The sequence below is a fragment of the Anabrus simplex genome, chromosome 3, assembly GCF_040414725.1.
Source record: "Anabrus simplex isolate iqAnaSimp1 chromosome 3, ASM4041472v1, whole genome shotgun sequence".
NCBI lineage: Eukaryota > Metazoa > Arthropoda > Insecta > Orthoptera > Tettigoniidae > Anabrus > Anabrus simplex.
In genome coordinates, this window is record NC_090267.1 from 122,326,902 (window position 1) to 122,351,840 (window position 24,939).

Here is a 24,939-nt window from a genome sequence, read left to right on the forward strand (position 1 = left end):
TTAACGCAGTAGATAAAGTTCAGGCTTCCTCCAGTAGAGGAGTTTCAACTGGCGCAAAGTTTGAATTAGCGGCGTGGAGGTGTACCACCCGGTACAGACCTCCCCCCCCAAAAGTCAATCCAAGGGGTAACACAGAAGAACATAAACTTTTGTTTCAACATAAGGTCCCAGTTATGATGTTGATATAGAAGTTAATTGCAGAAGTATTTACCAACACATTTTCTTAAAATGATTGGATCCAGTTTCAAAATTCTTTGATTACTATTGATGTAATGTCTTTATGCTTGTAGAAGTTGAATTCAGAAGGAAACTTTTAGTTTTTAAGGTTGAGGAAAAATTTTCTAAGTCCACCAGATATTGCAGTTGAATTCAAAAATTGTAGTAATGTTGATATTAAATGTCCATGTAGCTGATTAAGTATATCAGTTGCCGATGACTTTGACGGCCAGACCAGCCGCCGCTGCTTGTGTCCAGTGGAGGCCGCTCGGACCCCTCAAGTACCCTGAGATACCGCTCGCCCGCACTATGAGAGGAGCCGTCGGCGGCGAACATGCAGGTCGCGGGCAAGTTGCAGGTTGTGCGCCACACATCAGCCTTGGCCGGGAGGAGGGCTCCGGCTCGCCGTACACTGGTTGGCCTCACTGAAGAGGAGCGGGACCATACCCCACCTCAGTGGCGGTACGGCGCCGCGCTGCTGCGGGGGCACTGAAACATTAAAATCTTGGCGGCAGAATTTTGTTGGACCATAATTATTTTAGGGTACAGTCTTTGTGGCGAGGTTGAAGGGCCAGCGGCGTGGAGATATTTATTTCATTTCAAAGCCACTGTGTGTTGTTGAGCAGGAGACGGGAGCGTGGTAATGGCCATGGTAAGGACCGGATGGCAGTTTAGCTGGTCGGGGAAGGTTTACAATAATGCTTAAATATAAAGAATACTATTGAAAGGGCAGAAGGCCTTAAAAGTGAAACCCCTCAAAAAATATAACCTTCATATTCCTTTCAGAATTATATGAAGCAAGTTAGCACAGAAATTATACAGGTTTCACCTGCGACAGGTGAACCCTAAATATCCTCTCGGTGGCTGGATTGCTTAGCAATAAGGTAATGGGTGTAAGGAAATCGAGAATAGTACACGGCCCATGAAATCTGGGGGCAAGCTTGCCCGCGGGAACAAAATTCTTGACCATCACCTGGTCGCCTACCTTCAAATTGGTGGGTCTCCGTCCACGATCATATCTTTCCCTAACCTTTTCATGAGACACTTTAAGATTGGCTTTAGCCTTCTTCCAAAGATCTTTAATGTTATCTGGATCTATTGTCTCAGGTAGAATGTCACTCAGAGACCAGAGGTTAGAGAGCGGCGTGTTGGGAACAAACTTGAACATCAGCGAAGCTGGAGTAAATTTATGTGATTCATGGACAGCCGAGTTCAAAGCAAAAGCTGACCAATGCAGGGACGTGTCCCACCTAGAATGATCTTCATGATGATAGGCAATAAGGGCCGACCTGAGATTACGATTAACCCGTTCAGCCAGAGATGGTTGAGGATAATAAGCAGAAGTTGTCACATGAGAGATGGACAGGTCAAAACAGAATTTACGAAATAGGTTAGATGTGAAAGCCTTGGCATTATCAGACACAATATATTGACACGGACCAAAAGAAGCGAAGATTGAATTTAGACAAGTAATGGTGGACTGAGCGGTAGCCAGCTTAGTCGGAAATAACAAGGAGAATCTAGTAAAACCATCTACACATACAAAGATGAACTTGTTGGCATTTCCATTTGACTAGGGGAAGTGTCCAACATAATCGATATACAGGCGTTCCATTGGGCGCGACGCTTGATGAGAAGACAAAAGGCCTACCTTGGTGGACATGGTTGGTTTACTAAGCAAACAAGATTTACAAGCCTTTACTAGTTCACGGATTTCACCGTCCATACCCTTCCAGATGAATCTTTCACGAATCTTTTCACGAGTTTTGAAGATGCCTAGATGCCCCCCTATTGGGGTCTCATGATAGTACTTGAAGATCATAGGTACAAGAACAGCTGGAACGACAACGTTCATCATCTTATCATGCCTCGAAGGGCAACATAAAACACCATTCCTCAGTACATAAGGGACAAAATGTTCCCCAGAAGAAAGGGTTTCCATTATCGGAGCCAGCGTCGGATCTTCACGTTGATATTTCTCAATGTCCCTAAAGAGCATGGGAGCATCTGTTAAGATGGCATTAACCTCAGATAGTATGGACTCGGGAGGTGATGAACTATCGACCGGTTCATGGGTCTCGACGTCGTTGGAAAACATACGGCTGAGTCCGTCTGCGACAACATTCTCGGTACCTCTGATATGCCTAACATCAAATTGGAAGGCAGAAATTCGGATGGCCCAACGGGCTATACGACCAGTACGACGCGGCCTACCTAAGACCCAGCTTAAGGCTTTATTATCCGTCTCCAGGTCGAATTTGACATGTTCCAGATAGAGACGGAACTTTTCTAAGGCAAATAAGACTGCCAAACCCTCGAGCTCATAGATGGAATACTTGGCTTCTTGAGCCGATAGAGTCCTAGATGCATAGGCGATGGGTCGCCTCCCTAGTTCAGTCTCTTGAAGAAGGACTGCAGCTACCGCCGACGACGACGCGTCGGTTTCGACGATCAATTTCTTCGAGAAATCGGGCATAGCAAGGACAGGGGCATTACAGAGAGCTAATTTAAGATCTTCAAAAGCGGCTTGTTGAGAAGGTCCCCACTCAAATTTGATGCCTTTCCTACGAAGAAGGTTCAAGGGCGCCGCTCTATTAGCGAAGTTGGGAATAAATTTCCTGAAGAAATTCACCATACCAATGAACCTGGCGATACCCTTGATGTCCTTGGGAGGTTTAAAATCACGGATGGCCTGTGTTCTAGAATGATCGACCGCAACACCATCAGGTGACACAATATGCCCTAGGAATGACATGGAGGGCTTAGCGAAGGCAACCTTGGACAACTTCACAGTTAACCCGGCCTTACGAAGGCGATTGAGAACTTCTCGCAGATGATCTAGTTGTTCTTCGAAAGTCTCCGAAAATACGACGACATCATCAAGATAGTGATACAAGTACTCGAATTTGATGTCGGAGAAGACCCTATCTAGCAGTCTAGTGAGTACAGCTGCTCCCGTGGGGAGCACGAAAGGCACGCGGTTGTATTCATACAAATACCAATCCGTGGCAAACGCTGTAAAGTGTTTAGACTCTTCAGCTAGGGGAATTTGATTATAAGCCTGATTCAGGTCCAAGATGGTAAAGAATTTAGCTTTACGAAACCATGAAAAACAAGAATGAAGGTCAGGAAGGGGCACAGATTGCAACACCACCTTCCGATTGAGAGCCCTATAATCAATAACAGGCCTGAAGCCACCTTGGGGTTTTGGGACTAGAAAAAAAGGTGAAGAATACGCCGACTTAGAGGGCCGAATAATACCATCCTTTAACATTTGATCAATGATTTCTTTCAGCGCCTTCATTTCAGGTGGAGATAGCCTATAAGGTGGAAAACGGACAGGAATCGAATCCGTGACCTCAATTTTGTATTCGATGAGGTCAGTAACACCAAGAGCATCAGAGAACACTTCTGGAAACGACTGACACAACTTACGAATACTATCAGCCTGTTCCTCCGGCAGATGTGTAAGGTCTAACAACATCTCATCCTGCGTAGGCGAAATAGATGAACATGATGCAGAATTACATTTCAATAAGGGGATTTTACAATTAGCCGCAAATTTGAAGGTGCACGACCTACTCTGAAGATCGAGCACAAGACCAGTGTGAGAAATGAAGTCAGCTCCCAATATAATGGGGCAAGACAAGTGCTTGGCCACAAACAATTTAACTTTCCAAGTAAATTTAAAAATACGAATTTTGGCTTTTAAGGAACCTAAAATTTCTAATGGAGAAGAATTAGCCGAAACATATTGAACAGGAGATGAGCAATAGTCGTGAAGTTTACAAATAGATTTCAATTTCGAATACCATTGAGCCGAAGTAATTGAACAAACACTGCCTGAATCTAAAAGACCTGTTATAGGCTCATTATTTAACTCAATTTTGAGGAAGGGCACAGGTGCCGGGGAATCCGCCGCAATCCTAAGACATTCTTTGGGGCATTCAAAAGATAAATCTGAAGACTGAGTTTTCCCTGAATTTTCGACCTGCTTACCAGGGGCTGAGCCTCGGGAAGATGGATTAGTCGACTCAGCCGAAGACACTAGTCACTTTTGATTGTTGTTGGAAGTTGCACACGAAGTTGAGCAAGACGGGGTGCTGTTGGTATTAGGGCAGTTCTTAGCAATATGGGAGAACGCGCCGCATTTAAAACAGCCTTGAGATGACCCTGCTCCATTCCTTGTCCCACTAGACTTGATTGATGGGCACTTGTTCCGAAGATGGTCAGGCGACCCGCAAGCATAACATTTACGGGGCGTGACTGGTCGGCGAGGTGGAGGCAGAGGATTACTAAAAGAAGGAGGTTTTTTTTCGCGACACGCAAGGAATCGGCGTATCTAACTCTTCAGCCGATACAGCCATAGCTTCTAGCTCTGCGAAAGTTTGTGGACACGACGCAAAACACAAGTATGATCGGTAATGTGGTGAAATACCTTCTACAATAGCCTGTACAATCTGATCTTCAGGAAAATGAAGAGGAAACACCCTGGTATAGAACTTAATATCTTGGATGAAATCTGCCAAGTTTTCATCCAACCGCTGTACACGATAATAGTACTTCTGAATCATGGATGACCTCGCACGAGCAGGAATGAAATTTGCAAGAAGGTGAGCATGAAAGTCTTCAATGGATGACGGTTCCGCTATTGCTCTAACAATTTTGACCGAGAGAACACCAATAGCATAGGGATAAATTATCTGTAAAATTTGACACGGTGAAAGAGAAAAAACAAGAGCATGGTCCTGAAACTCAACTAAGAACCGTAAAAATGCAATTACGTCACTGGTAGAGTTAACCGAAAACTTAGAGATACCTCTAAGCAACATTGCTAACGGATGCGGCAAACTGCTGAAACCCGGAGACGTAGTAGGAAGGGGCATAAGTGGTGGAGAAGCAGATTCGGAAGGAGCATTATTTAACACAAAGGGTGGAATGGACTTGCGACGATCTGACATATTTTCTGATGGGGCAGATGTACGTTGGGTTGTCGCCTCAGTACTACTTCCTTCCTCCTTCGAGGAATCCTACCCACTAACAATATTTACTAAAATAGGTAGGTCGACTTTAGGGATGGCAGATCCCGATAACAAATGACTAACTTTACTAGACATTTGGGACAAGTTTTCGGCAAGGGCGCTAGCTTCCTTACCCTGAAGGTCATTTAACTTCAGAGACAATAGATCACATACACTATTATAAAAGTGGTACAACCTAGCCTGTACTCTTTTGAGTTGATTAGGACATGGATCACTTACTTCAAAAAAAGTAACTACAGATGCTAGCTCAGTAGTATTATCATTGATCGTGGAGAGAGCGTCGTCAATCTCTTTCTCTCCCAAAGTCGGGATGGTAATAGGCAAATCAAGGGAATCTTTTAGCTTATTGGAGTCGACTGCAACCGTGCCTCCAGATTGAACGTTTCTGAGAGATAATTCATAAATTAATTCCTCTTTACGCAAATAGAAAGGATGTAGGACCTCGCGAGGGCCAGACATGATGGCGAAACAATTTTGAAAAAGGAAAAATCAAAAAATTCCAGCAACTGAGAAAATTGTTAGAGTTCGAAAACAAAGCATTGTTTAGCCGTCAAAAGGGGCTAAATTGAGACCCATTCAACCACGCTCTGCTACCACTTGTTACCGAGTTTCGTGGATGTGCAGAGGTGAAAGAAGGTGCGGGAGTGAACAGGTCTCAAAATACGAAAGTAAAGTTAAGATAAAATTTAACAAGGTTCTATTTTCTTTGCAAAATCAAGAAATAACAAGAATGGCAGGTACAGAGTAGCAAGCAAAAAACGAGAATGCACAATTACAGAGTTACAGGATTTGTGCCCCGAGAGCCGGACACATAATTCTTGAGCAATGAGCCCAACTTTACTTATATTCAAGGTTCAACAAAGGGGCAGAAAACCCCAATCATGCCTAGGAGCACTTGCACCCAATTACACAGTAAAGCCTCCTCGAGGCATACAGAAACAAATTTTAAGAAAGAGCAACTCGCTCTTAAGTTCGAGCCTATCAAAGGCCACACCAAACTCCACTTTCAAGCTGTCCTCTAAGGACGCATACACAGGGGTAAGAATACCCAACCTACTGAGGCCTATTCAGTGAAGAAACAGAAATATTACATGGCCTCTAAAATACCAACTTGAGAGGAGGCGTTCTTGCACTCCTACTACACTTTATTAAAACCTGCTTGGCACTAGGCCTCTAATACAAGGGCTAATCCCATACTAAAGAGGTGACTTATAGAAGGAGACAATTGACATTACGTTAAGGAAGAAACAGTTGAGAAAATAAGTTCACCTCAATGCAATATGAGTGGGAGCTCGAGAGGGTTAAGCACTCTCTATCCCAATTTGTAGTTTAGAAGGATGGAATTGATATTAAGTGTCTTTACATTTTAGAGAAAAGTTACATGGTAAAAGGCTTCGGACCTGCCCCGAGAGTTAAACTGCTGAGCTAGCAAGAAAAGAAGTTATTAAAAGGCCATTACCTGGTGGTTGAACGGCAGCCTGAAGAAAGAGGCGCTTCCCGCCCCCTGCTACGTACTTTACACACTGATAGATGTTACTGAAAGTGGCGCGGAGACCCGAAAATCAGCAGTTTATATACCCTCGTGGAAGGTTCGAGGCGTTTCAGGAATGAGAACACCCGCCCACAATCATTTTATTGGCTAACCACGAAAACCCCTACACAAGATGAAGAAGAAACACATTATTGGTGGAAAATTAATTAGAGAAATTCGGGATTGGTAAATTCAAAACAAGGGGAAAGAAAGGGTTATATTGCCAACTTAAACAATGACTGAAAGAAATTTAACAAAGGACAAACTTTTGAACACAAAATTTCTCCAAGAAAACAGTTCTTTCACTTCGCACTAGGGTGCACAATTGTAGTCCTTCAGTAGTGTCCTCTAGAAGAGAATGTTCACACTTCTTACTACAGGCAAAACAAAAATACATCGAAAACGACACAGTTCAGAAAATTCAAAATTTACAAGTAGGGACATCTTTTGAGAAAGTTGAGAATTAACGCAGTAGATAAAGTTCAGGCTTCCACCAGTAGAGGAGTTTCAACTGGCGCAAAGTTTGAATTAGCGGCGTGGAGGTGTACCACCCGTTACAATAATAATATTAATAAATTATTATTATTATTATTATTATTATTATTATTATTATTATTATTATTATTATTATTATTATTATAAATAAGAAAGAAAAATCAAAATCATCAGAAAAAGCTTACGACCAAAATGCGAAAATTGAATTCGGATGAAAAAGAAGTCACATGAAATCTATCAATTTACAGAAAAAATCACAGATACAATCAGGAAACGGTGATTACAGTTTTATGATCACTTATATATAAAATGGATAATAACAGGCTAACAAAGAAAATTTTAAACTTAACCATATCAATGAAAAATCACAATAATTGGCTAAAAGAAATCAGTGAAACCTAAAATGAAATTGGCATCATGAAGAAGTCATTCAACATAGAATAAAATTTAGACCCTCAATTCAAAAATACAAATTTTCTGTAAAGCTCACCCGACTAAATACAGGATGGACTAAACAACGTAAAAAGGTGAGAATGAAGAGGTATTGGGAAGAGAAGAAGAAAATTAAAAATGTGCTGATAAGTTCAAATGCGTTCCTTAATTGGGCACAACGAATCAAAATAATAATAATAATAATAAGAATAATAATAATAATAATAATGATAATAATAATAGTAATAATAATAATAATAATTTTTACGGAGTTATCCGTGGTAGTTAGAGGTGAAAGAAGGTTCGGGCGGGAATAGGTCTCAACTTACAAAATTAAAGTTAATTTAAAACTTTAACAAAGGTTATATTTTCTTTTCCAAAATCAACAAATGACAACAAATAACAAAGGTGTAACAGGTACTAAGTAGCAGATCAACAATTTAAGAATTTACAGATTACAGTCGTTACAAGATTTGGGCTTCGAGCCCCAAGTTTAATTCCTGAGCTCTCAGCTCACAACCACCATAGCAGAAGGGCAGAAAACCCCTAAGTACGAGGAGCATTTGCTCCTAATTACAATGTTAACAGGAAAAGAGCAGACCCGCTCTCAATTTTACAAGCATATCAAGGCTACAACAAACTTCATTTCTGTCTGCCCCTAAGGCACATCAAGAAACAGGGGTATTGGATACCCAACCTACAGGGCCTTTGCATGAGGAAAATAAAACATCAGGGTAAGTTACTGGCCCATAATACAAAAATAGAATGGAGGCGAAGCTTGCACTCCTAATACACTTTTAGCACCTATTTGGCACTAGGCCGCTTATGCAAGGGCTAATCCCATACTAAGGAGGTACCACGATAAGAAAACTTATTTACGTTACGAAGAGAAGAAAAACGGTTATGAAAACGTAGTCACCTCAGAACAATATGAGTAGGAGCTCGAGAGGGTTAGGCACTCTCTATCCCAATTTATAGTTAAAGAGACGAAATTTTACCAAGTGTCTATTACATTTTAAAGATAGGTTACATGAGAAAAGTTTCGAACCTGCCCCTAGGGTTAAACTGCTGAGCTAGCAAGAAATAAGGTTATTAAACGGCCATTATCTTGTGGATGAACTGCTGCCCGAAGAAAGAGGCGCTTCCCGCCCCCTGCTACATAATCACACACTAAGATGTCGATCAAGTGGCCCCGAGACCATAAAATCAGCAGTTTATATACCCTCGCAGAAAATTCGAGACGTTTCATGAATGATTATAACCCGCCCACAAAATTTTATTGGATAACAGTAAAAACCAATACACCAGACGAAGAAGAAACACCTTATTGGTGGAAAATTAATTACAGAAATTCCTGATTGGCTACATTCAAAACAGGCGGAAAGAAAGGATTATATTGCCAACTCTCAAAGCACAGACTAAAATTTAGCAAAAACAGAACTTATGAATGTTAAATTTCTTCAGGACAGTTCATTCCTTTACACCAGAGTGCGTTATCAGTTTTGGTAGAGACATCTGTTAGAGAATGTTCAAATTTCTTGCTATGGAGCAAACAAACGCGAATCGAAATAGACATAGTTCAGAACACTTCAAAATTTACAGTAGAGACATCTTCCGAGAAACTTTTGATTTAATACAGATTGTTAAAGTTCAGGCTTCCTCCTGGGATTCCAACTGGCGCAATATTTGACTTCGCGGCGTGGAGGTGTACCGCCCGGTACAGACCACCCCCAAAAGTCCTTCCAAGGCGTAACACAGGAGAAAACAAAATATTGTTTAAAAAAGTACAAGTTTTTAAAACATTTGTAGTAGATTTTGATGAAAAGGTCTCTATGGTTGTAGTAGTTGAATTCAAAAAAAAAAACTTGTAATTCTTGGAAGAAGAAAAAATTTTTTTTAGGTCCACCAGATGTGGATGTTGAATCCAAAAACGCAGTAATTGTGGATATGGAATGTCCATGTAGCTGAATAAGTACATTAATTGTTGATTAAGTTTGACGGCCAGACCAGCCACCGCTGCTAGTGTCCAGAGGAGGCCGCTCGGACCCCTCAAGTACTCTGAGATACACCTCTCCCGCTGCTATGAGAGGGGTAGTGGTGGTGAAGCACGCCGCATACGCGACGATTGTTTACAGTCCGCGGGCGGTTTGCAGGTGGTGCGCCGCACATCAGCCTTGGCCGGAAGGAGGACTCCGACTCGCCGTACACTGGTTGACCTTACTGGAGTTGAGTGGGCCCGTACCCCACGTCAATGGCGGTACGGCGCCGCACGGCTGCGGGGGCACTGAAACATTAAAATCGCGGCGGCAGAATTTTGTTGGACCATAATGGTTTTAGGGTACAGTCTTTGTGGTGAGGCTGAGGGGCCAGCGGCGTGGAGGTTTTTCTTTCATTTTAATTAGCCACTGGTGTGGTTTAGCAGGAGACGGGAGGGTGGTAATGGCCGTATGGAGAGGACAGCAGAGTAAGCTCAAGGAGGGTTTCACAAATTTCATACAAAGCAGATTCAACCAAATGTAAAACTATAAGAGGCAGAAGGCCTAAAAATGAAACTAAAAATATAACCTTCAGATTTCTTTCAGAATTATACGGAGCAAGTTAGCACTGAAATGACACAGGTTTCACCTGCGACAGGTGAACCCTAAATATCCTCTCGGTGGCTGGATTGCTTAGTAACAAGGTAACGGGTGTGAGGAAATCGAGAATTATACACGACCCATGAAATCTTGGGGCAAGCTTGCCCGCGGGAACAAAATTCTTGACCATTACTTGGTCGCCTACCTTCAAATTGGTGGGTCTCCCTCCACGATCATATCTTTCCCTAACCTTTTCATGAGACACTTTCAGATTGGCCTTAGCCTTCTTCCAAAGATCTTTAATATTTTCCGGATCTATTGTCTCAGGTAGAATATCACTCAGAGACCAAAGGTTAGAGAGCGGCGTGTTGGGAACAAACTTAAACATTAAAGAAGCTGGAGTAAATTTATGGGATTCATGAACCGCCGAATTCAAAGCAAAAGCTAACCAATGCAGGATGTGTCCCACCTCGAATGATCTTCATGATGATAAGCAATAAGAGCCGACCTCAGATTACGATTGACCCGTTCAGCCGGAGATGGTTGAGGATAGTATGCAGAGGTTGTTACATGAGAGATACATAGATCAAAACAAAATTTACGGAAAAGATTTGAAGTGAAAACTTTAGCGTTGTCGGACACGATATATTGACAAGGACCAAAAGAAGCAAAGATAGAATTTAAACAGGAAATGGTGGACTGAGCGGTAGCCAGCTTAATCGGAAATAATCATGAAAATCGGGTGAAGCCATCTACACACACAAGGATGAACTTGTTGGCATTCCCCTTTGACTGGGGAAAGGGTCCGACGTAGTCGATATAGAGTCGTTCCATGGGGCGCGACGCTTGATGAGAAGACAAAAACCCTCGCTTAGTGGACATGGTGGGTTTACTAAGCCAACAAGATTTACAAGATTTTACCAATTCACGGATTTCTCCGTCCATACCCTTCAAGATGAACATTTCACGAATCTTTTCTCGAGTTTTGAAGATGCCTAAATGCCCCCCCAATGGGGTCTCATGGTAGTTCTTGAAGATCATTGGTACAAGAACAGCTGGAACTACCACTTTCATCTTCTGATCATGCCTCGACGGGCAACATAAAACACCATTCCTCAGAACATAAGGAACAACATGTTCCCCAGAAGAAAGTGTTTCCATGATAGGGGCCAGCGTCGGATCTTCACGTTCATATATTTCTCAAGATCCCTAAACAACATGGGAGCATCTGTAAGAATAGCATTAACCTCGGGTAGTATGGACTCGGGAGGTGCAGAACTATCATCCAGATCAGGGGTCTCTACATCATTAGAAAACATGCGACTTAGTCCGTCAGCAACCACGTTTTCAGTACCTCTGATATGCCTAACATCAAACTGGAAGGCAGAAATTCGGATGGCCCACCTGGCTATACGACCAGTACGACGCGGCCTACCTAAGACTCAACTTAAGGCTTGGTTATCGGTCTCAAGTCGAATTTGACATGTTCCAGATAGAGACGGAACTTTTCTAAAGCAAATAAGACTGCCGAACCTTCGAGCTCATAGATGGAATATTTGGCTTCTTGAGCCGATAGAGTCCTAGATGCATAGGCGATGGGTCGCCTCCCTAGTTCGGTCTCTTGAAGAAGGACCGCAGCCACTGCCGACGACGACGCGTCGGTTTGGACGATGAATTTCTTAGAGAAATTTGGCATGGCAAGAACAGGGGCATTACACAGAGCTAATTTAAGATCTTCAAAAGCGGCTTGTTGAGAAGGTCCCCACTCAAATTTGACTCCTTTCCTACGGAGTAAGTTCAAGGGCGCCGCTCTATTGGCGAAATTAGGAATAAATTTCCTAAAGAAATTCACCATGCCAATGAATCTGGCAATACCTTTGATGTGCTTAGGAGGTTTGAAATCACGGATGGTCTGTGTTCTGGAATGATCCACTGCGACACCATCGGGCGATACAATATGCCCTAGGAATGACATGGAAGGCTTAGCGAAGGCGACCTTGGACAACTTCACCGTTAACCCAGCCTTACGAAGACGATTAATAACCTCTTTCAGATGATCTAAATGTTCTTCGATGGTCTCCGAAAATACGACGACATCATCGAGATAGTGGTACAAGTACTCAAATTTGATGTCGGAGATAACCCTATCTAGCAGTCTAGTGAGTACAGCTGCTCCCGTGGGGAGCCCAAAAGGCACGCGGTTGTATTCATACAAATTCCAATCCGTGGCAAATGCTGTCAGGTGCTTGGATTCCTCTGCTAACGGTATCTGGTTATAAGCCTGATTGAGGTCTAATATGGTGAAGAATTTAGCTTTACGAAACCATGAATAGCAAGAATGAAGGTCAGGAAGGGGCACAGATTGTAACACCACCTTCCGATTGAGAGCCATATAATCAATCACAGGCCTGAAGCGACCTTGGGGTTTCGGAACAAGGAAAATAGGCGATGAATACGCCGACTTAGAGGGACGAATAATACCATCTTTTAACATTTGATCGATGATCTCCTTCAAAGCTTTCATTTTAGGAGGAGACAGCCTATAAGGCGGAAACCGGACTGGAATCGAATCCGTAACCTCAATCTTGTATTAAATAAGGTCAGTAACACCAAGATTATCAGAAAACACCTCTGGAAATGACTGACACAACTTACGAATACTATCAGCCTGCTCCTCAGGTAGATGGCTAAGATCTAACAACATCTCATCCTGGGTAGGCGAAACAGATGAGCATGACACAGAACTACATTTAAGTAAAGGGATTTTACAATTAGAAGCAAATTTGAATGTGCACGACTTGCTCTGAAGATCGAGCACTAGACCAGTATGGGACATGAAGTCGGCTCCCAATATAATGGGGCAAGACAAGTGCTTTGTCACAAACAATTTAACTTTCCAAGTAAATTTAGAAATACGAATTTTGGCATTTAAGGAGCCTAAAATTTCTAATGGAGAAGAATTAGCCGAAACATATCGAACCGAAGACGAGCAATAGTCAGGAAGTTTACAAACAGATTTCAGTTTCGAATACCATTCAGGCGAAATAATAGAACAAACACTGCCAGAATCTAAAAGAGCGGTTACAGGCTCATTATTAACCTCAGTTTTAAGGAAAGGTACTGGTGCGGGGGAATCCGCCGCAATCCTAAGACATTCTTTGGGACCTTCAAGAGATAAATTTGAAGACTGAGTTTTCCCTGAAATTTCGACATGTTTACATGTTTACTTGGGTTTGAGCCTCGGTATGTTAGTCTATATTGTTTTGTTTTGTTTGGTTTATATTGTTTTGTTTGGTTTTTTGGGTTCATGTGTATTTTATGCTCTTTATTGTCTGTAACCGATGGTGCAAACTAGGGTGGCAATAAAGAGTTATCTATCTATCTATCTATCTATCTACTTGGGTTTGAGCCTCGGGAAGATGGGTTCGCCGACTCAGCCGAAGCCATTAGTCACTTATTATTATGGGCCTTGGTGGAAGTTGCACCAGAAGTTGAGCAGGCGGGGGTCCTGCTAGCATTAGGGCAGTTCTTGGCAATATGTGAAAACGCGCCGCATTTAAAGCAGCCTTGGGATGAACCTGCTCCATTATTTGTCCTACTAGATTTAATTGATGGACATTTGTTCCGAAGATGGTCAGGCGACCCGCAAGCGTAACATTTACGGGGTGTGATGGGTCGGCGAGGTGGAGGCCGAAAACTACTAGAGGATGGAGGGGGTTCTTTCGCGACACGCAAGGTATCGGCGTATCTAACTCCTTCGGCTGAGACAGCCATAGCCTCTAACTCAGCGAAAGTTTTCGGACGCGATGCAAAACACAAGTATGATCTGTAAGGTGGTGAAATTCCTTCCACAATAGCCTGTACAATTTGATCTTCAGGGAAATGTAGAGCAAATACCCTAGTATAAAACTTAATGTCTTGGATGAAGTCTGCAAAATTTTCATCCAACCGTTGTACTCGGTAGTAGTACTTTTGAATGAGCGATGACCTAGCTCGGGCGGGGATAAAATTTGCCAACAGATGGGCATGGAAGTCTTCTATGGATGACTGTTCAGCAATTGCCCTAACTATCTTGTCGGAGAGAACCCCTATGGCATATGGATATATAATTTGAAGAATTTGCGAAGCAGAGAGGGAAAACACTAGAGCATGATCCTGGAATTCGACCAAAAATCCCAAGAAGAAATTACATCACTGGTAGAGTTGACCGAAAACTTAGAAATACCTTTGAGCAACATTGCTAATGGATGCGGCAAACTACTGAACCCGGGTGACATAGTAGGTAACGGCCTATGGGGTGTATAAGCTGTTTCAGAGGGCGCATTATTTAACACAAAGGGTGGAATTGACGTGCGACGACCGGACTCCGTTTCTAATGGGGCAGATTTTCGTTGGGTAGCCGCCGCAGTACTACTTCCTTCCTCTTTAGAGGAATCCTCCCCACTTACAATATTTACTACCATAGGCTGGTCGACTTTAGGAATAGCAGATCCAGATAACAAATGGCTAACTTTACTAGACATTTTAGACAAGCTTTCGGCAAGGGCGCTAGCTTCCTTACCCTGAACGTCATTTAACTTCAGAGACAATAGATCACACACCCTATTATAAAAGTGGTACTCTTCTGAGTTGATTAGGAGATGGATCACTTACTTCAAAAAACTAACTACAGATGCTAGCTCAGTAGTATTATCATTGATCGTGGAGAGAGCGTTGTCAATCTCTTTTTCTCCCAAAGTCGGGATGGTAATAGGCAAATCAAGGGAATCTTTTAGCTTATTTTTGTCTATTGCAACCGTGCCTCCATATTGAACATTTCTAATGGTTAATTCATAGATTAATTCCTCCATGCGCAAGTAGCCGGGGTGGAGGACTTCGCGAGAGCCAGACATGATGACATAAGATTAACAGTTTTGAAAAATGAGAAAGAAAAGGCCAGCGACAGAGAAAATTGTTAGAGTTCCAGAGCAAAGCAATGTTTAGCCGTCAAAAGGGGCTAAATTGAGACCCATTCAACCACGCTCTGCTACCACTTGTTACGGAGTTATCCGTGGTAGTTAAAGGTGAAAGAAGGTGCGGGCGGGAATAGGTCTCAACTTACAAAATTAAAGTTAATTTAAAACTTTAACAAAGGTTATATTTTCTTTTCCAAAATCAACAAATGACAACAAATAACAAAGGTGTAACAGGTACTAAGTAGCAGATCAACAATTTAAGAATTTACAGATTACAGTCGTTACAAGATTTGGGCTTCGAGCCCCAAGTTTAATTCCTGAGCTCTCAGCTCACAACCACCATAGCAGAAGGGCAGAAAACCCCTAAGTACGAGGAGCATTTGCTCCTAATTACAATGTTAACAGGAAAAGAGCAGACCCGCTCTCAATTTTACAAGCCTATCAAGGCTACAACAAACTTCATTTCTGTCTGCCCTTAAGGCACATCAAGAAACAGGGGTATTGGATACCCAACCTACAGGGCCTTTGCATGAGGAAAATAAAACATCAGGTTAAGTTACTGGCCCATAATACAAAAATAGAATGGAGGCGAAGCTTGCACTCCTAATACACTTTTAGCACCTATTTGGCACTAAGCCGCTTATGCAAGGGCTAATCCCATACTAAGGAGGTACCACGATAAGAAAACTTATTTACGTTACGAAGAGAAGAAAAACGGTTATGAAAACGTAGTCACCTCAAAACAATATGAGTGGGAGCTCGCGAGGGTTAGGCACTCTCTATCCCAATTTATAGTTAATGAGACGAAATTTTACCAAGTGTCTATTACATTTTAAAGATAGGTTACATGAGAAAAGTTTCGAACCTGCCCCGAGGGTTAAACTGCTGAGCTAGCAAGAAATAAGGTTATTAAACGGCCATTACCTTGTGGATGAACTGCTGCCCGAAGAAACAGGCGCTTCCCGCCCCCTGCTACATAATCACATACTAAGCAAGATGTCGATCAAGTGGCCCCGATACCAGAAAATCAGTAGTTTATATACCCTCGCAGAAAATTCGAGACGTTTCATGAATGATTACAACCCGCCCACAAAATTTTATTGGATAACAGTAAAAACCAATACACCAGACGAAGAAGAAACACCTTATTGGTGGAAAATTAATTACAGAAATTCCTGATTGGCTACATTCAAAACAGGCGGACAGAAAGGATTATATTGCCAACTCTCAAAGCACAGAACAAAATTTAGCAAAAACAAAACTTATGAATGTTAAATTTCTTCAGGACAGTTCATTCCTTTACACCAGAGTGCGTTATCAGTTTTGGTAGAGACATCTGTTAGAGAATGTTCAAATTTCTTGCTATGGAGCAAACAAACGCGAATCGAAATAGGCATAGTTCAGAACACTTCAAAATTTACAGTAGAGACATCTTCCGAGAAACTTTTGATTTAATACAGATTGTTAAAGTTCAGGCTTCCTCCTGTAGAGGGATTCCAACTGGCGCAATATTTGACTTCGCGGCGTGGAGGTGTACCGCCCGGTACAATAATAATAATAATAATAATAATAATAATAATAATAATAATAATAATAATAATAATAATAATAATAATAATAATAATATCTAGATGAACATTGTGAGAGTGAATGTTAGTGTATAAAAGACTATCTTCAGATTATTTCATAGGCCAACCTAGGTTGTAATATATTCTACCAAATGTGTAAACTCTACAGCAGATGGAATGCCAGCTTTGGTGTGTTTGACGGGAAGAGAAACCCTTTTTGATCTTCGTTCCAAGCTGCTGTAACGCGGCGGGTAAGCGGAAGAAAACAGGAACCGGAAGCTCCAGAATTTAGTAAAAGTTAACTTGGCTTCCCCTAGCACGGTCAACATAGTTTTTTCAAGAAGGTGCAAAGCAGGAAGATCAGGCATTTGTAACTGCAGAAGTTTCTTGAAGGTCATATATTCTCAATTCCCTACCGTACCACGAAAAGCTGTTTGAACAGGAGCATGAGATGGGTCTTTGGGAGTGAGTGGTTCTCAGGAGCCGGGACAGAGAAAGGTACTTGCAGAGCGAAATAATAGATGGTTCATTTCTACTACTAGCTTTATTCAGTTTGTCTGAGATGCAGAAAATTATTTCGCCGTAGTAAAACCTAATTAATAGTAATTCCTTTCTTGTAAGAATTGTTATTTGCACTTTAAAAATCTCAAAATATTTTTGTAGTAAACGAAAATGAGTCACTTTCATGAGAATGAATGTTTCTCTCATATTCCCTAGAGTCCTATTTAAAAAATGTGATGTCATTCATACATTCAATACAACACTGTAATTATTCTCTTCTTGAAACCTATAGTCTTCTAAGGAAATTCCTACAGTCTCTTTAAGAATAGTTATCACTGGGCACCTATATAAAATTATTATAGGAAAACTTTTTAAATTATGAGTTCTTTGAATATTCACTTGAATATTAAGAAAACATTTATCACTGAAAATTATGAATTTCTGAGTTCTTTGAATGTTCACTTGAAAATAAAGTTATCAACTCACGACGTCGTATTATGAGTTAGTGACTGAATTTAACACCTTTGAAATGACTTCAAGATTTATCACTGTCTTTATAGTTCAAATAGTATTGATTAAATGCACTCATATCACCTGAGATGTTATTCGAGCTCGAACTGATGAGCTGTAGTATAGCATCGATGAATTCCACTGATGTCGTGATGTACCATCTCCCGCGTCGTATCTCGTTTAGGTTAATATGGTGAAAGCAACATTCGGTCAAGATTTCTTTGTCACGCGTCAGATCATAATGACACGAGAAAGTTCAATTGGCACTTTGACTTTTAAAGAGTGATGAATTAATACGATTTTATCTGTTTGAAGTCAGAAACGATAGCACTGAGTATCACAGTTTTTATCACAGTTCGTGCCACAGTCGATCACTTAAATTGAACTCAAAAACACAGTTTAGAGTAAAGATATTCGACACCTTGAATTAAAAGCACAGTTCTGGATTCCGAAGTATAGAACTTGCTTCGAAATACTGTTTTACAGCACAGTTCATAGCACTGTTTTTCTCTTTACACTATTTACGTTTTAAAGTGCAGTTCATTCTATGTTCAAGCAAATAAAATTACAGTCTATTTATATTTGCGTTATTTAGTTGAGAATAATATTAACTATCGTCGTATTGTGAAGTGCGAGTCGCACTTAGTTAACCGCACATGTCTAAATGTTCTTAATGTTTGCTACACCAAATATTAAGTAAATAATAGCTGTCAGTTTCCTTCAATTATGTTAGTATTACCTAAACTTACTGAAAAATGGTCTTAATATTCAATGAATCGTCTTGTATGACTGTTCATAAATACATCACATTTAATAATTTAATCATCGAAAATATGTCAAATTCGAGACATCAAGAATTCTACTAAGTTATAAATCTCACAGATACGAAATTCCTAAGTCTGAATAACACTTGGTCAAATGCTCAAGTTACATTATCATCTGTAGTGACTTTTTACAAGTCTCATGTAGCACTGGTTAACCCTTAAAGTTCACCTTAACATAGGTTGAGAAATTTATAAGTCCGAGTTACTTCAGCACACGCTGAATATTTCAAAGTATCAACGCACGACGGAAATGTTCACAAGTCCGGCGAACAGTATTACGGGCGATAGAGTTTCACATTCGCGACCCGTATAACGTCGGTTCGACATAACGCCGTGGATGAGTTACGATGCATAACCTATCTTGTTTCGTTGATCCCCTCTCTTTTATATGCAGAGTCAAGGCCAATGCAGTTCACTTGCTGAAAAGTTGTGTTTTGTCCACGTCGATTTCTCAGTAACCTCTAGGCCAATTAATATGAAATTTTAATATGATGACATCCAATTAATGAGCTTCACGGCGATGTGCCCTTAAATTTTGAAATCTCAACTGGTTGCCGAGATATTAAAAATGATCCAGAATATTCCAGGCGAATCGGTGACATGTGGCGACTACGTCACAGCCGATGACGTGTACCCTTCCCACTCACTCGCTCCAAGCTTCACATTGTCTCGCTAACCTACAAGGTGTGATCAGCTGTTTCAAGCCATGCTATTTCCAATACTTGATAAAATAATGAACTATGTCCCAGGAATAAAAATGACCTTAGGCATTCCTGGTACACTACCCACCAACCTGCGCTAATTTATAGGTGGGAGGAATCTCGTCACTCCTCATTCTTTAAACAATGAAGAATGTCATCTATTGTTGCACCATTGTTGGTCATTTCTTAGTAACGTAGAGTTGCTCATTAAGGATCCCCAGCCTGAGGCAGGTAAAATGCGGCAACGATCAGTGCAAGAGGAAATTTGTTTCGGATCTCCAATAGATTATAGCTTTAAGAAAATAACATCCCTAGAGCAACTCACAAATGAACGTCCTAGAGCATTAAGAGTTGGTCGAACACCGGTCCGAGGACCTTCCAACCGTTTTCTCACACGCTCGGTATGGCTTAACCACAATAACCTACGTAATATGGTGTACCTTAAAGAACTTTTGAATGGCCTGTTGGAACAACCGTCTGCTCTGGGCTGGATAGACTTTTCATTTAATATGTTGACGGAAGTAGATAAAGATCTTCTACTTTATCCAAACTTAAAGATAGTTTACCTTCACGGGAACCTCATACGAACTCTAGACAGTATAGCCTTGCTGAAGGAACTGAAGAAGCTGAAGACTCTGACGCTGCAGGGAAATCCCGTGGATGCGATACATCTGTACAGAGCGCACGTCATCAACCTTCTTCCTCAGATAGCGAACCTGGATTTCGCCCCTGTGCTCCCCAGGGAAAGATGTCTGGCAGTGCCTCCTGGTACAGCAAATAGATATTATCCCGTAAATGATCCAAGAACAGCTCCAGAAAAGCGATAGTTTTGTGCGTAGCTAGCAATTACGGTAATGAAGAATGTTCTACCTTGTGCTGCTTTTACTCTTTTGCTTCATATATCAAACGAAATTTTAATACAGCAGTCGACGCTTTGTGGTATGGCACTACAAAGATGACAAGTTGTAGGTAGTAAGGTAGGTTTAGATCGTTTACCTGTTGGGAATACGAAATATTCATCCACACGATCTTAAGTTTTGCCAGATCTCAAGTTATCTTACTTTCATATTTTCAAGACTCTTTCCTTGATTTTTCCGATATCTTCACTCATGAAAGTGTAAGTCGTGTTCACATTCGGGCTTCTTACTCTCGAAATGAATAACTGATCCGAATGGATGATTTACCGTTTGACTAGAAATACGCAGTCTATTGATACATGTTTCCCGCAACACCTGTTGGTGCAACTGATTCATGATCTAGCCAGGTTGTGCTATGCTAGCACCCGAATCATCTTTGCGTGGCTTCGAAGCCACTGCGGGCAACGGACTTGTGAATCAAACTCCAAAAGAAGTGGTACTTTTACCACCTAGACTTATGAATCTACCTACTAGGGATATTGTTCTCAGCAACGCAGAACCTTCCAGGTGTCTTGGGAATCTGAGTAGTTAGCTATCTGAAAATCCAACAAGCTGAGAGGAATTAAGATAACTCCCGTCTTTACGAGCTTCACGGAGAGAGGACGTAGTATGATGTACGCTGTGGAAAGATGCTGGAAGATCTACGCGCTCTTGTCTCCTTAAGAGGGATGACCTCCTAGTGTTTTCATGTGGTGCCGAACTCACCGTGGCCCACATTATCACAGAAAGCGTCGATCTATTTTGCCAAAGGCGGGACTTTGGCTTGCAGGAGACATTCGAACTTATACTAGCCAATGACAGGAAATTGCCGATGTCGTCATTCGCTTCAAGTAGGAGAGTGGGTTATTCAAGTACATATACATTTCAAATGTTCTCTTACTCAGGGAAATTACGTTCCATTTTGATGAATTTATGTCTATTTCGGCTCAATAAAATACATTTTGTTTTACTTTTCAGTTCATTTTCAAATTCATTTGTTGAATAAATGCCAGGTACCAAAAAACTTCGTGTCGTATATTTTAGTGAGAAACAACGACTCGCGGCCTCTCACCGCTGGATAGCGTGGTTCAAATCCCGGTCACTCCATGTGAGATTTGTGCTGGACAAAGCGGAGGCGGGACAGGTTTTTCTCCGGGTACTCCGGTTTTCCCTGTCATATTTCATTCCAGCAACACTCTCCAATATCATTTCATTTCATCTATCATTCATTAATCATTGCCCCAGAGGAGTGCGACAGGCTTCGGCAGCCGGCACAATTCCTATCCTCGCCGCCAGATAGGGGCTTCATTCATTCCATTCCTGACCCGGTCGGATGACTGGAAACAGGCTGTGGATTTTCATTTTCAAATAACGACTCGGTGAAAATTAAATAGCGTATGGCTTTTAGTGCCGGGAGTGCCCGAGGACATGTCCGGCTCGCCAAGTGCAGGTCTTTTGATTTGACTCCCGTAGGTGACCTGCGCGTCGTGATGAAGATGAAATGATAATGAAGACGATACATACACCCAGCCCCCGTGCCAGTGAAATTAACCAATGATGGTTAAAATTCCCGACCCTGCCGGGAATCGAACCCGGGACTCCTATGACCATAGGCCAGCATGCTAACCATTTAGCCATGGAGCCGGACAACGACTCGGTAATTTGTTGCAAATGCATTATATTCAGCATAATAAGCTCCTTCAGCTTCAATTAGATGTTCCTAATGAGATACGAGCTTATAAATCATGCGTTTGTAAAAGTTCTTGTCTCTAGAAGCAAATAATTGTCCTATCTTATGATCTGTGTAACATCTTCTCGGTTTCGGAGTTTCAATTCATGCAAATGGTTATCAATGAACAAAAACAGGTAATAGTCGGATCGAGCGATGCCCGGGTTGTAAGAAGGATGCAGTAAAATTTCCCAAACCAGAGTGCTGATTACCTCCTTGTCGCTTTCGCCGTATGAGGTCTAGCGTTGTCTTGAAGGGTCACTCATTTATTGTGTTGGCTGCTTCTGACGCAGTGCAGTGCAACTGTGACGAGTACACCTCGGCTGTGATAGTTTTATCACGCTCTAGGTATTCAGAGTACACAATACCAGCGCTGGTCCACCAAACATAGAGCAGTATCTTCTACTGATGGGTGTTTTGTCTGGGGACAAATACAATAGAACCAGAAGACGACCAATGATGTTTTCTTTAGCGGCCACTGTATAGCACCATCTTCTGGCCACGTGTCAATATATAGTCCAGGAATGGGGCATTTTTATGGCGTGGCAGCAGTAAACAGCAAATGGTGAGGCGTTGGAGTTTGTTTTCCTTGGTGAAAACGTGACAAAACCACTTAGTGTGATTCCATGTCTTTCCAAGGTAGTGTTCATGCAGTCGAATGGTTTCGTCGACGCTCTAAATCCTTTTGCAAGTTAATTTTACGCCTGATGTGATCATGCTCGATATATAGGTACTTCCTCAGCACGGCTTGTTCGATAGTGGATGGACATCCTGTCCGAAACTTGTCCTGGAGGCTCTCATCTCCCGATGTAAATCGGCTCAATTACTTTCGCGTTGTGTTCTCATTCACTGATGACTCTTCAAACGCGGAACATATCTTTCAAACAGCTTCTGCAGCAGTGCTGTCCAATTTGAACTCATAAAGTAAACACGGGCGTAAAACATCCCTTGACTCTGGCATGTTCACTTCAGAATTGTAGTTCTTGCAGAACTGCTTTCGACACGACCAAAACGCCCCGCAACTCTGCACTGACTGACAGTTGACAGGAATGTCAACATCTGTCGTCATTCACACATGGTTACCGACACCTACCGTTTGAATTTCACTTGTCGTCCCAAAGGCACGAACTTTCTTGGATACCTGATAATTTATCTTAACTTTCACTTAGGTTTCAACTTAATTTATTCAGAGAGAATAGTAGCTGCTTAGCTGACCTTCTATTTAGAACAACATAACTAAGCGAGAGAAAACATCACAGCCAGAGATCCTCAGTTAATTACGTGGACGGAAGAGAGGCCTTAAAGGTGACTATCTTGAGGTACACGGACTGACAGAGCAAATGCAACACCAAGAAGAAGTGGTCAGAACTTTATGCCAATTGCAGGGTAGACTGACGTCACTGAGGTATGCTCATGATGTGAAATGCGCCGCTGTGCTGCGCACGTAGCGAACGATAAATGGGACACGGCGTTGGCGAATGGCCCACTTCGTACCGTGATTTCTCAGCCGACAGTCATTGTAGAACGTGTTGTCGTGTGCCACAGGACACGTGTATAGCTAAGAATGCCAGGCCGCCGTCAACGGAGGCATTTCCAGCAGACAGACGACTTTACGAGGGGTATGGTGATCGGGCTGAGAAGGGCAGGTTGATCGCTTCGTCAAATCGCAGCCGATACCCATAGGGATGTGTCCACGGTGCAGCGCCTGTGGCGAAGATGGTTGGCGCAGGGACATGTGCCACGTGCGAGGGGTCCAGGCGCAGCCCGAGTGACGTCAGCACGCGAGGATCGGCTCATCCGCCGCCAAGCGGTGGCAGCCCCGCACGCAATGTCAACCGCCATTCTTCAGCATGTGCAAGACACCCTGGCTGTTCCAATATCGACCAGAACAATTTCCCGTCGATTGGTTGAAGGAGGCCTGCACTCCCGGCGTCCGCTCAGAAGACTACCATTGACTCCACAGCATAGACGTGCACGCCTGGCATGGTGCCGGGCTAGAGCGACTTGGATGAGGGAATGGCGGAACGTCGTGTTCTCCGATGAGTCACGCTTCTGTTCTGTCAGTGATAGTCACCGCAGACGAGTGTGGCGTCGGCGTGGAGAAAGGTCAAATCCGGCAGTAACTGTGGAGCGCCCTACCGCTAGACAACGCAGCATCATGGTTTGGGGCGCTATTGCGTATGATTCCACGTCACCTCTAGTGCGTATTCAAGGCACGTTAAATGCCCACCGCTACGTGCAGCATGTGCTGCGGCCGGTGGCACTCCCGTACCTTCAAGGGCTGCCCAATGCTCTGTTTCAGCAGGATAATGCCCGCCCACACACTGCTCGCATCTCCCAACAGACTCTACGAGGTGTACAGATGCTTCCGTGGCCAGCGTACTCTCCGGATCTCTCACCAATCGAACACGTGTGGGATCTCATTGGACGCCGTTTGCAAACTCTGCCCCAGCCTCGTACGGACGACCAACTGTGGCAAATGGTTGACAGAGAATGGAGAACCATCCCTCAGGACACCATCCGCACTCTTATTGACTCTGTACCTCGACGTGTTTCTGCGTGCATCGCTGCTCGCGGTGGTCCTACATCCTACTGAGTCGATGCCGTGCGCATTGTGTAACCTGCATATCGGTTTGAAATAAACATCAATTATTCGTCCGTGCCGTCTCTGTTTTTTCCCCAACTTTCATCCCTTTCGAACCACTCCTTCTTGGTGTTGCATTTGCTCTGTCAGTCAGTGTATATTATTTAGTTTGCGATTAACAACCCCGAAAGCAAAACACATATGAAGGTGGTTAATGGATCAAACAATACAGCATTTGACCACTTACAATCACGTAACAAATGGTCCGTTTCCCGAAGGAATCAAACGCCACGTTCGGGGCCAAATTTTAAACAGGAAATTTTTTTAACAATTCTCGATTTAACTGTCTAGGGACAAGGTTATATGGGTACTGAGAACT

At 42.4% G+C, this 24,939-nt stretch overlaps 2 protein-coding genes across 2 annotated transcripts in view; one reads left to right on the forward strand and one right to left on the reverse strand.

The window, feature by feature from the left end:
* Positions 1-24,939, reverse strand: part of LOC136866683 (protein O-mannosyl-transferase TMTC1) — a 1,311,771-nt gene that overhangs the window by 432,500 nt on the left and 854,332 nt on the right. The gene's annotated exons all lie outside the window — the stretch shown is intronic.
* LOC136865881 (leucine-rich repeat-containing protein 51-like) lies at positions 19,588-20,178 on the forward strand. Its single transcript, XM_067142440.2, has one exon. It carries the CDS (start codon positions 19,588-19,590, stop codon positions 20,176-20,178), a length of 591 nt encoding a protein of 196 aa, XP_066998541.2.